The sequence below is a fragment of the Pantherophis guttatus genome, chromosome 13 (genome assembly GCF_059756535.1).
Source record: "Pantherophis guttatus breed Tessera chromosome 13, ASM5975653v1, whole genome shotgun sequence".
In the NCBI taxonomy this organism is placed as follows: domain Eukaryota; kingdom Metazoa; phylum Chordata; class Lepidosauria; order Squamata; family Colubridae; genus Pantherophis; species Pantherophis guttatus.
Window position 1 is genome coordinate 21,111,582 of NC_142075.1, and position 16,065 is coordinate 21,127,646.

At 45.6% G+C, this 16,065-nt stretch overlaps 1 protein-coding gene across 7 annotated transcripts in view; it reads left to right on the forward strand.

Moving 5' to 3' along the window:
- BBS4 (Bardet-Biedl syndrome 4) overlaps window positions 1-16,065 on the forward strand; it is a 39,501-nt gene that overhangs the window by 16,994 nt on the left and 6,442 nt on the right. For all 7 annotated transcript variants that reach the window (XR_009621999.2, XR_015729811.1, XR_015729810.1 and 4 more), the window contains 9 exons: window positions 665-744; window positions 2,721-2,784; window positions 3,324-3,435; window positions 4,568-4,640; window positions 6,443-6,496; window positions 8,881-9,008; window positions 10,274-10,328; window positions 11,842-11,910; window positions 14,035-14,187. Coding sequence is in view for 4 of the 7 variants with exons in the window: in XM_060689458.2 (XP_060545441.2) it covers window positions 665-744; window positions 2,721-2,784; window positions 3,324-3,435; window positions 4,568-4,640; window positions 6,443-6,496; window positions 8,881-9,008; window positions 10,274-10,328; window positions 11,842-11,910; window positions 14,035-14,187 (788 nt within the window). In the remaining 3 variants the exon portion in view is untranslated. The remainder of the gene's footprint in view (window positions 1-664; window positions 745-2,720; window positions 2,785-3,323; window positions 3,436-4,567; window positions 4,641-6,442; window positions 6,497-8,880; window positions 9,009-10,273; window positions 10,329-11,841; window positions 11,911-14,034; window positions 14,188-16,065) is intronic.

A 16,065-nucleotide genomic window follows, 5' to 3' on the forward strand; every position in this document is an offset into this window, starting at 1 on the left:
GCAACCGTCATAAAGACGAGTCAGTGGCCAGGCATCCGAATTCTGATCCAAGTGACCATGGGGAAGCTGCAGCGGTCGTAAGTGTGAAAAACGGTCACAAGTTCCTTTTTTCAAGTGCCGTTGTAACTTTGAGCGGTCACTAAAGTGGTGGACTGCCTTTGTTGCCTTTGTTTTTGCCACACGGTTGTTTTCGGTGAGAGATGAATCGCTTTGAACAACGACTCAGAAAGGAGATTGGAAAGGAAGATCGTCTGCTTGGGTGGGGGGTTGGACTAGATGACCTACAAGGTCCCTTCCAACTCTGTTAATCTGTATCTGTATCTAATCTGTATCTGATCGGAATAGTGGCAGCGGTTACCATGACTTTATGACATCTTCAGCATCTCTGGATCTCCTGCAGCAATCTTTCAAAACTCTTCTCCCCCAACATAGCCCAGCCTCTGTTTCCTGCTGGTGCCTTCTGTCACGTTGGAGCAAGAAAAGCAGATTTTGCTTCATGTCGCCCTGGTTGGAAGCCCGAGTCAGTGGCTTAATTAAATCTCAACCTCGGCAGGTTTAAGATCTCTGGCTGGGAAATTCTGGGAGTCGAAATCCAAAGATCTTAAAGTCGTTAAGGTTTGAGGAACCCGGCTCTAAAGATTTGTTCTGCCCTCCTCTTTCACAGTGCCCGACCTTCCCATTCTGGAGAAGAGGAACTGGCTGATCCACTTGTACTACGTGCGCAAAGATTACGATGCCTGTAAGGTAGGAACAAGTTTGGCGACATGATTAAATCCCCTGGGCTTAGAGCCCTGCCTTAGGCACGAGTGGGAGGCTTTGAGCCAGCCGCTCTTTCTCAGCCCTAGAAAGAAGGAAAGGGCCAACCTATTACTTGCAAAAAGGTTGCCAAGAAGATTGCAGGGACTTGTCAAGGCAGTCATCAGTTAAGATGGAGTGAAGCGCCAACCACAGAGGAACATGTCATCCATTCTCAACAAGAGAAGAGGTGCATAAGAGCACCAGCGTTGCCTACTGTCCCTGTCTTAATGTTCCCTTTAATTGTATTCATTTTATGTATTCAATTCATGTTTACATATATTATCTAATGCGTACTCGACAAAATAAATAAATAAACATAAAATAAATAGTCTTTGTTCCCAGGATGGCGTTCAGTTCTATTTTCCATGACTTTATGCACAACCCATTCCACCACCACCACCACACCTAAGAATCCTAACTAGCGTGTGACTAACTGTGGTTAGCGCTAACCGGGATTGTCACCCAGTGTATGTTCTGAAGTTGATTGGGATAACACTAAATTGCGGGTAATGCCACACACAGTGTGTGTGTGTGGGGGGGGGAATAAGTCTTCCCTAGCCAGCAGTTTGTCAGGGAGATCTGGCATCAAGTTGCAAAGTGTTGTGTGGCAGTATGTAACCTGTCACGGAAGAGGGGAAGAAATATGTGACACGTAAGTTGCGTTTCACCCGAACGGCCTTTTTCCTGACGAAGGGCTGTTTTTAACAACACTTGCGTGCCAAAACAATTAGACATAAAGATCAGTTTTTCCCCCCTGGGCCATCACTCTGCTGAACACTTAATTCCCACAGCACTGTCTCATTTCTCATCTTTTCTCGTCTTCTCATCATTCCTACTCTCCCATTGGTTTCTTGTGATTTATCAAGTTGTTTGTAACTTATGATTAATGATTGCAATTATGATTTATGACCTATGACCTATGACTTGCTGTTTATATGTACACTCTGAGCTTATTCAATGGAGACAGGCCAATAAAGAATTCTGTTCTGTTTTATTCTGCTCTGTTTTACTCTGCCCTGCCCTGCCTGTCCCATCCTGTCCCATCCCACCCCCTCCCTTCCCCTCCCCTCCCATCCTATTGCATCACTTGTTACCATTCATCCCACATCCTGTTGTGGTCTGCCGGCAGCCTGCAGAGCTGGCAGCAGAGTCGGACAGGGAGGAGGCTGGTTGGGGGGGGAACATGGGCCAGTCCTGGAGGCTGGGGAAGGCCCAGATGAGGGCTCTGCATCGGAGGCAGAGATGAGGCCAGGGCCATCTGGGAGTTAAGTGCTAACTCCGGAGCCTCCAGAGTCTGATATTAGCAAGGCAGAGGAACAGGGGGAGCCTGTTCCCAGTGCGTGCATGCACAGAGCTGCCAGAGGCAAGAACAATTTTTTAAAAAAAGGGCGACTCGGGAGTAAGGCTTGGAAATGATCGGCCCCTCCCATAAGACATAAAGGAGGAGGAAAGGCACGTGAGCCTTTGCAGGAAACAACTTTGTTTGTGCTGGTCAGTTTAAAGTCTGAAGCTCCGTTTTGACTCTGTGCTCTGTGTGGCCTTGCAAAGTTAATTGCCCATTAGGTTTTTGGCAGCAAGGGAGATAATAAAGGTGGGTGCTTATCAGCCTTATCCCGAAGGACTGTGGCAGACTTCTGTCAGACTCTTTACAACTATTTGTGACTCATCTGTGAATGAACAGTGTGAGAAATAAAAAGAGGGTTTTGGGGACTAATTGTGTGCTTTTTACTGTCTCAGGAAACCTAGGTCAGAACAGACAGCCTTTTTAAGTTTCAGTGCCAACCTTCCCCAAAGACTCACCTGAGTCTTTGAGTGGCTGTTGTAAAAGGGCCGGTCAGTTGGACTGTCAATGGCCTTCTGCCTCTTTTCCAAAATAAAAATAATTCTCACGATCGAATCTCTCTCTTCCTTTTGGGGTTCAGATTGCCATAAAAGAGCAACTGCAGGAAACCCAAGGAATGTGTGAATACGCCGTCTACGTTCAAGGTAAGCGAAAACCGCTCCGTGATTAAACAAGCTTCAAGCTGCAGTGATGAGCTTTATAAGAACACACAGCAACCTCTTTGGGAATCGTCAGAGCTTAAAGGGCTTTAATAATCCAGCACCTCCTGTTTGATAGAAAAACCTGAGAGCGGAATATTTGCACAGTCTCGCTGGTTGTTTGGTGAAGGGTAGGCATGAAATTCAAAATTCAAAAAATTAATTTACCTACAGTGACTTAAGAGAATCTGGATCACGTCTCCCTGCAGCCTTGGGGCGATCAATATGTTACTCATCAGTTTATTTGCTGCAATTCCAGTGTGTTTTTAAAATTAAAAATAGTTCTGGGAAGGGGCAATTTTTGAATAGACGTATAACCAAGAGAAGGATACCTGAGCTCCTTGTTCACTCCTGTATATATCCGCAACATTTTTAGGCTGTCCTTTAGGACAGAACGTAAAGCATTAGCAGAAATTACAGTATTAATATTAAAATATGAACATGGGATCCTCCTGATTAACGTGCTATGGCAATGTTACTTCCAGCTTTGATCTTTCGCTTGGAAGGAAAAATTCACGAATCTCTGGAGCTTTTCCAGACTTGTGCTATTCTCAGGCCCCGATGTGCCGACAACCTCAAGCAGGTGGCCCGCTCCCTGTAAGTGTCATTTTCTTCTTTCTACCTAAGATGTCATACGGAGTGGGATGGGACTTCTGAAGAGGGTGTCAATCAGGGGTGAAATGCTACCGGTTCGGGCCGGTTCGCCCAAACCGGTAATAACAAATGTGACTGGTTCGCTGAACCGGTAGTAAAAATGCTTTAAAAAGTAAAAAAAAAAAAAAAAGTTCTGAAGATGGCGCGGCACAGCTGATTGATTGAACAGTTTTTTTACTTTTTTAAAAGCATTTTTTTTACTACCCATTTGGGCAATAGGAAGTAAAAAAAAATGCTTTAAAAAGTTTTTTTAAAAAAGGGTTCCAACAATTAGCTGTGACAATCAGCTGTGCCACGCAATCCTCAGAACTTTTTTTTTACTATTTATTTATTTATTTATTTATTTATTATTCAAATTTCTATACCGCCCTTCTCCTTTCGGACTCAGGGCGGTGAACAGCCAAAATAAAAACGTTTATACATAAAGTACGATTAAAAATAGATTTAAAATAATTAAATTTGGCCCATAGTTTAAAATTTATCAATTTAAAATCCATATCAAAATTTAAAACCAACCATAAAATCATAAAATCAAGAGAGACCGGCTAACTGAAAGAGATGAGTTTTTAGGGCCCGACGAAAAGTCTTTTTAAAGCATTTTTTACTACCTACTGGGGGAAGTCCGTTTTTGCTTCCATGAGGCTTCCCTGAGGCCTGCTAGGCCAAAAACGGCAGGGTTTCCCCATTGATCTTGTTTGTCAGAAGGTCTCAAAAGGGGTTCCCGTCTCAGGACCCTGGGACACTCATCATAAATATGAATCAGTTGCCAAGCGCCTGAATTGACCATGGGGGATGCTGCAATGGTCGCAAGTGTGAAAAACGGTCATAAGTCCATTTTTTCCAGTGCCGTTGTAATTTTTGAACCATCACCAGATGAATCGTCGTAAGTGAAGGACTGCCTGTACTGTCCCTTTCTGGTGGTAAAAGATTATAATTCTTCAGGCGGCTCTTTGCCTGCTCTGTTATATCTAAATATACAAGTGGCTTCCTCGAAGCCCCCTTGATCCCAACGACTGACGAACAATCTCCAGTAAACAAACTGAGAAAAAAATACGAAAGAGCGAATGTGTTGCAGGTTTCTCCTGGGCAAGCACAAAGCCGCTATCGAAGTCTACAACGACGCAGCTCAACACAACGAGAAGGACTGGGTATGTGTGAAGCTCTTCTTCCTATTTCGAAAGCGGATTTCATCCCTGGTTTGGGCCCTATGAAGTGAAGTCTGAGGTGGGACATCCAACCATCTCTGGAGGAAGAACAAAGTAAAAGAAGCAGGATTGTCTCTGATTGACAGACCCATCTTCTCCTATCTTCCAATTATTCCCCATCTGGAAGAAATAATTTTCTAAGTGGATAGACCGGTATCGTCTTAGCACACATTCTTTCATTGTGATGGATATTAACTGGGCTCAAATGTTGGCCAGTGGTGCGATTCATAGTATTTCACAGAGCTGTGGTGGCTCAGTGGTTAGAAGGCAGTATTTCAGGTTAACTCCGCCGACTGCCAGCAGTTCGAATCTCACCAGGCTTGAGGTTGACTCAGCCTTCCATCTTTCCGAGGTCGGTAAAATGAGGTCCCAGATTGTTGAAGGCAAAGATGCTGACTCTGTAAACCGCTTAGAGAGGGCTGTAAAGTACTATGAAGCGGTATATAAGTCTAAGTGCTACTACTATTTAAGCAGCAAACCTGACAGCTTGAAATAACATAGTTATATGCTAATCACCTTTTTTGCTGCATGATACTGCTATCGAACCAACATTTTATTTCCTGCATCCGTACCGTACGTTCGAATTTAACTGTCCAAATCAGTGTTTCTCAATCACAGCCACATTTAAGATGTATGGACCAATTCCCAGAATTCCCAATTGGCTGGGGAATTCTGGGAATTGAAATCCCCCCCCCCCACATCTTAAAACATCTGGTCTAGATTAAAATTAAACCTGGGGCGCTCCGTTCCTAGTTCAGCCTTCCAGCCACTGTACAATGCAGGCCAGTGATGGAGCGTACACGTGTCTGGGCCACAACCCGGAAGAGGAGCTGCCCAGAACGCATGCACGTGCCTGAAAATGAACTTCCTGTTTCAGCTACTGAACTTCCGGTTTGAGCCAGCTAGTCTTCCGGGTTTCTGGCACTCATGCGCCCGCGACAATCAGCTGGCTGGCGTGCATGCTCATGGAAGGAAACGGAAGACCAGCTCTTCTAGTGTCCGGCACTGCCACATGCACAAAGGGCAGCTGATCGTCACACATGCATGTGCACCCGGAAGAGGAACGGGGGATGCCTCCTGTGCCAGATTACATGGCTCTGAGTCCCACTTCCGACACGCGTGCCATAGGTTCGCCATCACGGATGTAAGCTGCTGGTCTCAGAAGAAAGTTTAATGGACATATCTGACCAAATTTTTACTGAGTTGCCCTTTTCATTATATTTGTGTCTTGGTCATCTTTCCCAACCTCCTGCCCTTCAGATAGGATGAATTTCAACACCCGGCATTCTCATCTAGGATGTCTTTCAAGAGAGCAGCAGGTTGCGAAAAGCTCATCTTAATGTCTTGGTCATGTCTGGCTGAAATTGCATCGTTCCTGGTTTTTCAGGTGATTTGCAAGGATGCGTGCTTGCTTGAATTCTGTGGTAGATTGCGACAGGGGTGAAATGCTCCCGGATCACCCGATCCGGTAGCGATTTTGGCCGGTGGTTCAGCAACCTGGTAGCGATGGCGGGGCGAAGCTCCACCCACCTGCCCAGGTGTCATTACCTCCTAGTTTTAACCAGGAAGGAATGTGTTTTTTACATTCTGCGCATGCACAGAAGATCTGCGCGGTGTATGGGCTTCTGAACCTGTAAGGACAGTAAGTAGATTTCACCCCTGGATTGCAAGCTTGACATCAGCATTTTGCAATGCGCAACAAGAAATGGTTTCCCTTTATAAACCTCCCTTCTTTTTACAACTAGGAGATCTTCCATAACTTGGGAGTGTGCTACATGCAGCTGAAATATTTCAACAAGGTAAAAAATGGCCCGTTCAGCTATATTATATGATATGCCAGGCAATCCATGATGGCTCTTAAGTCCCAGCTTTCCGGGAATCCTCCAAAATTCGAAGCTGCTTAAAAAGCCAGAATCTGCATTTCATTACTTAATGCCTTTAAGCTGCCTTGTGAAAGAGGACCTCCAAGTTAGACTTATGCCATCTTGAAGTTTCAGCTAGCCCTCTTAAGAATAGAATTATTTATAGAATTCTTTATTGGCCAAGTGTGATTAGACACACAAGGAATTTGTCTTTGGTGCATATGCTCTCAGTGTACATAAGGAGAATAAAATACATTCATCAAGAATCATAAGATACAACACTTAGTGATAGTCAAGGTTACTAATAAGCTATCAAATCGTACCAGGAAACCAGTAAAAACAATATAAATTGAAAGTTACAGGCACATGGTTATAGTAATAAGTGGGAAGAGATAGATACTAGTAAGGAAGAGAATAATAATAATAATACAGTCTTAATAATTTATTTTACAATGTTGAGAGAATTATTTGTTTAGCAGAGTGATGGCATTCGGGGAAAAACTGTCTTTGTGTCTAGTTGTTCTGGTGTGCAATGCTCTATAACGTCGTTTTGAGGGTAGGAGTTGAAACAGTTTAAGTCCAGGATGCGAGGGGTCTGTAAATATTTTCACAGCCCTCTTTTTGATTCATGCAGTATACAGGTCCTCAAAGGAAGGCAGGTTGGTAGCAATTATGTTTTCTGCAGTTCTAATTATCCGTTGAGGTCTGGGTCTGTCTTGTTGAGTTGCAGAGCCAAACCAGATAGTTATGGAGGTGCAGATGACAGACTGGTCCAAGTTAAGAACCAGTCTGTCATCATTAAGGGCCCAACTGGTTCCTGTCTCTTCCCACTTCGACATTTGGGTGTTAATGACGCTCCCTGTTCCTTGCACCAAGGTTGCCTCTTCCAGCAGTCCCCGAGTCAGAACCTGTTTGTTTTGTTCTAGTTGCTAAGACCAAGCCAAGATTTTATTAAGGGCGAATTCTTGGCTTGCTTCTCTCAAGCCATGGGGGGAAAAAAACGGTCCCTCCCTTCTCTCTGGGGTGATGTTTGCCTTTAAAAGGGAAGCTTGCTGGTGTATTTTGCCGTCAGGCTGAGGAGTTCCCTCTGTCCCTCTTATACTAACTTACACCAGCCTATAAAATATAATGAAGTCTACAGAGAGCTGTGCTATTTATACCTTTTAGTAACAAATATTCCGTGTTACATAAAGTCATCCTTTTTTTAAAAAAAAACCCGATAAGCCCCCCCCCCCCCACTCTCTCTCTCTCCAACCCTCTCTCCCTTTTTTTAAGTGGGCCTGTGGGAGAAATCTCAAAACCTGCAAGCTTTTCCTTCCATCCCACCAGCTGGGTCTGGGGGAGAGGAGAACAAGGCTTTCCAATCAATGCCTTTGGATGGATGGGGGGGGGGGAGGGTTTTCGCAGGAAGAAACCTGTGTGTTGTCTCTGCGCACTTCATCAATCCTGAAGTTCATGCTGGCATCAGCACTTTTGGGCAGGATGACCTATAAAACCCCCGCTGGGATCTTTTGTCTCTTTACACTTCCTCACCCTCACTGCAACTCTAGTCTCAGCCCAGAGCTTCCCCCCTCCCTCCCTCCCTCCCTCCCTTCCCCACCAGCTCAAGTTAGTGGCATTTAAGCAGGGGATGGGGAGAAAGAAGGAAAAGAAGGAGAGAGAAGAAAGCAACCGATCCTCAAACTTTGTGTAATGAATTATTCGAATAATAACAGAATAACAGAGTTGGAAGGGCCCCTCGGAGGTCTTCCAGTCCAACCCCCAGCTCAGGCAGGAGATACCAGTACCATTTCAGACAAATGGCTGTCCAACATCTTCTTAAAAACTTCCAGTGTTGGAGCATTCACAACTTCTGGAGGCAAGTCATTCCACTGATTAATTGTTCTCACTGTCAGGAAATTCCTCCTTAGTTTAGGTTGCTTCTCTCCTTGATTAATTTTCATCTATTGGTTCTTGTCCTGCCTTTGGGTGCTTTGGAGAATAGGTTGACCCCCTCTTCTTTGTGGCAGCCCCTCAAATATTGGAAAAGAGCTATCAGGTCACCCCTAATTAGTTTTACAGTAGGTTTGGGGGCATAAACCACCAAAGACTTGAAAGTAGCACCGTCGAGGACAGATAAGGCTGCTGCCTTGAGCAAAGGGTTGGACTAGAAGATATAGTTGATGCATTTTGTCCCTCCCTTCTCGCCCCCAAGCAGCTGCTTGACATTGTTGGGGAGGGAGAGACCTATTTCAGCTCAAGGCAGAATAAGAGCCACCATGTTCGGATCGGCTCAAGAGTAATCGTGACGAAACCAAGCCCATTCTCTCGCTTGCATTCAGGCCAAAGATCAGCTGAACAATGCCTTGCAGCTCAACCGACATGACCTTACGTACATGACGCTGGGGAGAATCCACCTGATGGAGGGGGATAGAGACGCAGCCATTGAAATCTATAAAAAAGCAGTGGAGTAAGATATTTTCTTCGTTTCTCCTCTTTAGCATGTGGAGGGAGATGTCCTTTTTCAATTAGTGTTTGGCTCCAGTTAAGGGTTTTATTTTGGCTGTGTTGTTATTAATTCAAGAAAGGAAGGAGCCTTCCCATCCTCCAGGAAACCCCCTTAGCCTCCCATTTAATTGGCAGGCCCAGGGTCCTCCCCCAAGCCCCTATTCAATAGTAGAGCTAACGGGGCCACCATGGAGAAGACTGCCCACCTAGCCCAAGACCCACAGATCCCCCCCAAAGAAAAAGGAATCCTTTTGGAGGTCTCCCAACCAGACGAATGGAGTTAACTGTGGCAAGGCAAGGCAAGGGATGCTGCACTGTATACATAATAACTAACAAATTGGGTTTGGATTCAGGGGTGGGCTTCAAAATTTTTAGCAAGGGGATTCTCTGCCCGGTTGCTGGGTGGGCGTGACCATGGTGGGTGTGGACTAGTCAGCCTCCTGCATCACAGCAGAGGAAGGGGGGTGTTTTTGCCCTCCCCGGGCTCCGGAGGCTGTCCTTGAGCCTCCAGGAGGGCAAAAATGGCCTCCCCAGGCTCTGGAAGCCCTCTGGAGGCCAGAAACAGGCCCGTTTCCGCCCTTCCCGACTCTAGGGAGTCTTTCCTTCTCATGAGGTGGCCAAAGGATTTGAGTTTCATCTTCAGGATCTGGCCTTCTAAAGAGCAGTCAGGGTTGATCTCCTCTAGGACTGATCTAGGTTGGATCGCCTTGCAGTCCAAGGGACTCGCAGGAGTCTTCTCCAGCACCAGAGTTCAAAGGCCTCCATTCTTTGGCGCTCAGCCTTCCTTATGGTCCAACTTTCACAGCCATCCATTGCAACTGGGAAGGCACCTTACTTTCTTGAATTTGGGAAGATTATGAAAAACGTTCCTTTTTTCAATTTTGGACAACAGCCTCTCCTCCATCTGCCAGCTTAGAGCAAAGCCCAGCGCAATATCTCTGGCACGCTCGTGGGTTGGTAAGCCCCTAGACTTCTAATCCAGAGCCAATTAAATTGACTTTAAACTGGAGGCAGGCCTATTTTGACTAGCTTAATTATGGGTTGTCATTAAAAGGAGGCTGTAATTTTTAATCATTGGCATAGAAATCATTGATATCCCTCAAGTACTCTGATATTTTGGGTCACTTTCCTTCCTTCCCCTGCAGAAGAATGAATGGTTGTTTGGATTTAATGAGGGCAAGAGACACTTTTAAAACCCTGCAATCTGTATTTCTTGTGTTTTTTCAGATTCTCTCCTGAAAATACAGAGCTCCTTACAATTCTGGGCTTGCTTTACCTCGAGGTATGAAAAGTTGATGATTCATTCATGCAGGTAGTCCTCAGCTTATGACCACAAAATTTCTTCCCTTAAGCCAGACAGTTGTTAAGTGAATTTTGCCTCATTTTACCACCTTTCTTTCCATAGTTGTTAAGCGAATCACTGCCGTTATTAAGTTAGTCAGATAATTATTAAGTGAATTTGGCTTCCCCTGTGCACTTTGTGTCAGGGTTCCAAGTAACACCCCCAACGAAAGAAGACTCCGAGGCTTGAAGTTCCTCAAAGTTCCATTTTATAAGAGATGTTCTATTGGCACATCTGGGAAAACTCGAATCTGAAAGCTTCCAGGTTTTCCCCACCCAAAGGAAAGTCCAAGTCCTTCTCCCTGCACCCACATGTCCATCACATGGTCCAATCAATGCACTGTCCCAACTGGAGAGGCCTCCCAGTTTCAGCCCTCCAGGTTCAGGGCAAGATGTCCTTGACTCTCTGAGAAAGGAATGTTATTACGACTACATATCATCCTGGCTGCACACAATCCCCGCTTCCAGTTTCCCACAGCAGTAAATGTGGCAGGCCCGAAGATCTAACGCAAAAGGTGGCTTCCAGGCCTGTGCTTGTCAGAAGGTTGCAAAAGGGATCGCATGACCCCCGACACTGCGACGGTCATAATAAATGAGTCCGTTGTCAACATCTGAATTTTGATCACATAACCTTGGGGACGCTACAAAGGATGAAAAGGGTGAAAAACAGTCATAAGTCACTTTCTTCAGTGCTGTCACAACTTCGAACAGTCACTAAATGGACTACCTGTAGTTTAGCTGTAGTAGATGTTTTTTCCTTCTTTGCATTGAAAGTAAACCTCCACTGTGTTGCCCCCTCCACCCCACATCTAATTGGTAGACTGAAGACTCTTTCCTCTTAGAGCCGAAATATAATGTGTAGGAAAGCCTCTCTCCGAATGCAGTGACCAAAGGTAGAGCAGGGGTCCTCAAACTTTTTAAACAGGGGGCCAATTCACGGTCCCTCAGACTGTTGGGTGGCCTGACCTGCAGGGTGGATGTGGCTAGGTGGTCATGTGACTGTGTGGGCGTGGCCAATTTAGCAGTCCATTAAACAATACACACGAATTAAACTGTAATTTGTTGTGCTCCTGGGGGTGGAAAGCAGGTTAGTGAAGGGATGTGGCTGCCTGTGGGGTGGGTGAGGGACTTCCGTTTGTGTGTGTGTGTGTGTCTGTCTGTCTGTCTCCCCCCCTCTCCCTCTCCTTCTCTCTCTCTCTCTCTCTCTTGGCTGGGAAGGCCAAAAATGGGCCTGTTTTTGGCCTCCCGGGGCCTCCGCGCATCCCGTTTTTGGCCTCGTCAGCCCCCAGAAGGCAGGTGGGGGCCGGCGGTAGGTGGGGCGATGTGGGTGGGGCAGCCTCGTGGTCCTGCGCAGGCCGGATTCATGGCTTTGGCTGGCCGTAGTTTGAGGACCCCTGCAGTAGAATAATCCTCAGTGATAAATGTGTCTTTACACGTTTTTTTCCTTTTCTTAGCTTGAGATTTATCAGAAAGCCTTTGAATACCTTGGAAACGCCCTCACCTTTGATCCCTGCAACTATAAGGTAAGTTGGAGAATCGGAAGACAGGCTTAAGTTATGAGTTTTTGTACATGTATAAAGTTAAAGTATAAGGTTAAAAGGAACGCGGTGGCTCAGTGGCTGAGACGCTGAGCTTGTCGATCAGAAAGGTCGGCAGTTCGGCGGTTTGAATCCCTAGTATAGGTCTGCGTGAGCAGGGGGTTGGACTAGATGGCCTCCAAGTTCCCTTCCAACTCTGTTACTGTTATAAAGGAAGCGTGAAAATGCATGGCTTGCTTAACAAACGGCTTGCGGAAGACGGAATTAAGATATAATATATCCCCTTGTTGGTTTAATGTATTTACGATGAAATGTACAAATGCGATGGTGTTTAGAGGTTAGAAAATGAATAACTGCACGTTATGCATAAATGACAAGTCAATTAATTTATCTTGCTAGGCTATTTACAAAAATTGGAAACCAGAGAAATATTAACATGTGCAAATGAGGGCAAAAACGTTCAGAGTGATGAATGTTTTGTTTTGTTTTTTGAAATAAGCAAAAAAAAAAAAATGACAGTATGTGAAACGGGCTTCTGTCATCTTTGTTACATGGGAATCAGAGCTGAGTATCTTAGCAGCAAATGTGAAAGTATGTTGGATACAGCAAGAACGGGATAGTTAAGGGTATGTAGTAAAAACAAAAGAGCCAGAATGCAAGGGTGGTAAATGCATATAATATATGTGGGTATATGCATAATTTTTGTCATTGTCAAATTTTTAAGAAGATGTTGGACAACCATTTGTCTTGGTGTAGGGTTTCCTGCCTAAGCAGGGGGTTGGACTAGAAGACCTCCAAAGTCCCTTCCAACTCTGTTATTCTAACCTATTCATGTTTATGTAGTGTATATTAGAGGTGGAGACCCTTTGAGAGCTGTGTGCAACCATTAAAATTTCATTTTAATGTACACCGATTAGCATACATTCAAAGTGACAATAAAATTATTCCAAGTCTCTAAGTCAAAAGTGAATGAATATCACGAAAGGAGTATATTGGGAGTAGTTGGATCCAAAGAAGGAACGGATGTGGTTTGAATCTCAAAACAGATAAACAAAAGGAAAAGTGAGTGGTTTCCATGAAACTTGCGGGTGAATAGAGTTGAGATCCTCATAGTGCATCCTCATAGCAAAAGCAAGCATAATTGGTAGGTATAGTAAGCGGTGTTGGTGTAAACTAGATTTAGCAAATTCCTTTTATTTCGCTTACCTCATGCCTAGATTTCCCTGTCTTCCTGTTTCTGATTGCTTCCCCGCATTTTGTATAACTTTGCTTATCCTACACCCCCCCAAGAAAAACATCCTCTGTGCATGTAAATAAACAACTTTATACAACAAGCATAATGGAAGACTATGAACAGGCTTTCTCCTCTCTCCCCACCCCCCCACTTCCAGACTGCAAGAATGCAGTTATTTCTGGTTTGTATTATCATTGTACCCCTCTCACCATTTGGGCCACAGGTTTTTGCCATGTGTCTCCCTTTCAATGCATTCCTGAAACTTAAGACCACACTTCTCCATTCTGGCTTCTTGAAAATATGGAGCTTGTGCCCTATTTACTTATTTACTCTACGGCATCCAGTTTTGGACATCACATTATTAAAAAAAAGATGCTGAGACTCTAGAAAGAGTGCAGAGAAGAGCAACCAGGATGATTAGGGGACTGGAGGCTAAAATGTACGATGAACGGTTGCAGGAACTGGGCCTGGCTAGTCTAGTGAAGAGAAGGACCAGGGGAGACAGGATAGCAGTCTTCCAATATTTGAGGGGCTGCCCCAGAGAGGAGGAAGGGGGTCAAGCTATTTTCCAAGGCACCCGAAGGCCAGACAAGGAATAATGGATGGAAACTGAACAAGGAGAGATTCAACCTAGAAATGAGGAGAAATTTTCTGACAGTGAGAATGATCAACCCATGGAACAGAAGTTGCCTTCGGAAGTGGGGGAGCTTCATCCCTGGATGCTTTCAGGAAGAGACTGGACTGCCATCTGTCAGAAATGGTGTAGGGTCTCCTGCTTGGGCAGGGGGGTTGGACTAGATGACCTTCAAACTCTGTTAATCTGTTAAAGGTTTTCTTCATTGGCCTACTTCATTTGGGCTTCTTGTCTTTCAAAGGCCATTTTGGCAGCTGGCAGTATGATGCAAACTCATGGGGACTTCGATATGGCTCTCAGCAAGTACCGGATCGTGGCTTGTACCGTTCCCGAGAGCCCCCTGCTCTGGAACAACATCGGGATGTGCTTTTTTGGCAAAAAGAAATACGTGGCGGTGAGCATCTTGCCTTCCTGTTATATGTTCCCCTTGTATGTTTCAGTAGGAGGAAGAACAGAAATTCTCTCCCTCCGTTTCCCATTGACTCTTTCTCCTCTTCTATGGCAGGGAGGTGTATGTAAGTAGTCCTTGACTTACGGCCACAATCGGGGCCAGAATTTCCATTGCTAAGCCAGGCAGTTGTTAAGGGAGTCGTGTTCGATTTTACAACTTTTTTTTCCCCATAGCAATAGCAAAGCACTTAGACTTATATACCGCTTCACAGTGCTTTACAGATGGAAGGCTGAGTCAACCTTGAGCCAGTCAGGATCAAACTGCTGGCAGTGGACAGAGTTAGCCTGCAATGCTGCATTCTAACCATGGGATGGGATGGGATGGGATGGGATGGGATGGGATGGGATGGGATGGGATGGGATGGGATGGGATGGGAAGGGAAGGGAAGGGAAGGGAAGGAAGGAAGGAAGGAAGGAAGGAAGGAAGGAAGGAAGGAAGGAAGGAAGGAAGGAAGGAAGGAAGGAAGGAAGATAGCAAGATAGCAATAGCCCTTAGACTTATATACCACTTGACAGTGCTTTACAGCCCTCTCTAAGTGGTCTACAGAGTCAGCATATTTGCCCCCAACAATCTGGGTCCTCAATCTCAGAAGGATGGAAGGCTGAGTCAACCTTGAGCCAGTCAGGATCGAACTGCTGGCAGTGGACAGAGTTAGCCTGCAATGCTGCATTTTAACCATGGGAAGGGAAGGGAAGGGAAGGGAAGGGAAGGGAAGGGAAGGGAAGGGAAGGGAGGAAGGGAGGAAGGAAGGAAGGAAGGAAGGAAGGAAGGAAGGAAGGAAGGAAGGAAGATAGCAAGATAGCAATAGCCCTTAGACTTATATACCACTTGACAGTGCTTTACAGCCCTCTCTAAGTGGTCTACAGAGTCAGCATATTTGCCCCCAACAATCTGGGTCCTCAATCTCAGAAGGATGGAAGGCTGAGTCAACCTTGAGCCAGTCAGGATCGAACTGCTGGCAGTGGACAGAGTTAGCCTGCAATGCTGCATTTTAACCATGGGAAGGGAAGGGAAGGGAAGGGAAGGGAAGGGAAGGGAAGGGAAGGGAAGGGAAGGGAAGGGAAGGGAAGGGAAGGGAAGGAAGGAAGGAAGGAAGGAAGGAAGGAAGGAAGGAAGGAAGGAAGGAAGGAAGGAAGGGAAGGAAGGAAGATAGCAAGATAGCAATAGCCCTTAGACTTATATACCACTTGACAGTGCTTTACAGCCCTCTCTAAGTGGTCTACAGAGTCAGCATATTTGCCCCCAACAATCTGGGTCCTCAATCTCAGAAGGATGGAAGGCTGAGTCAACCTTGAGCCAGTCAGGATCGAACTGCTGATAGTGGGCAGAATTAGCCTGCAATACTACTTTCTAACCAATGCGCCACCACGCCATGATTGTCAAGTGAATCACTGCACTTGTTAAGTGAACCCAGCTTCCTCCATTGACTCTGCTTGCCAAAAGCTGCCTGGGAAGCTTCCTCAAATGGCGACCGCATGACCCCAGGACGCTGCAACCGTCACAAATACACGCCAGTTGCAAAGCAGCCCGAATGTTGAACGTATGACCGTGTCGATGCTGTGTGACAATCGTTCCGTGCGAAGGACCGTCATAAGTCACTTTCTCCAATGCTGTTGTAACTTCGAACAGTGCGCTAAACGAATGGTCGTAAGTCGAGGACTACCTGTCTGTGTTTCTCGTGTCGCTGTGCTCCTTGGTTGTGAGAAAATTGGGTGCCCTTTCTTCACTGTTTTTTTTTACTTTGTCTGTTTTCTGGTGCATTGCTTTCCTTTCAAGGCCTCTGCCTGGGGGGAAAGTGGGGTTGCACAGATACACACACAC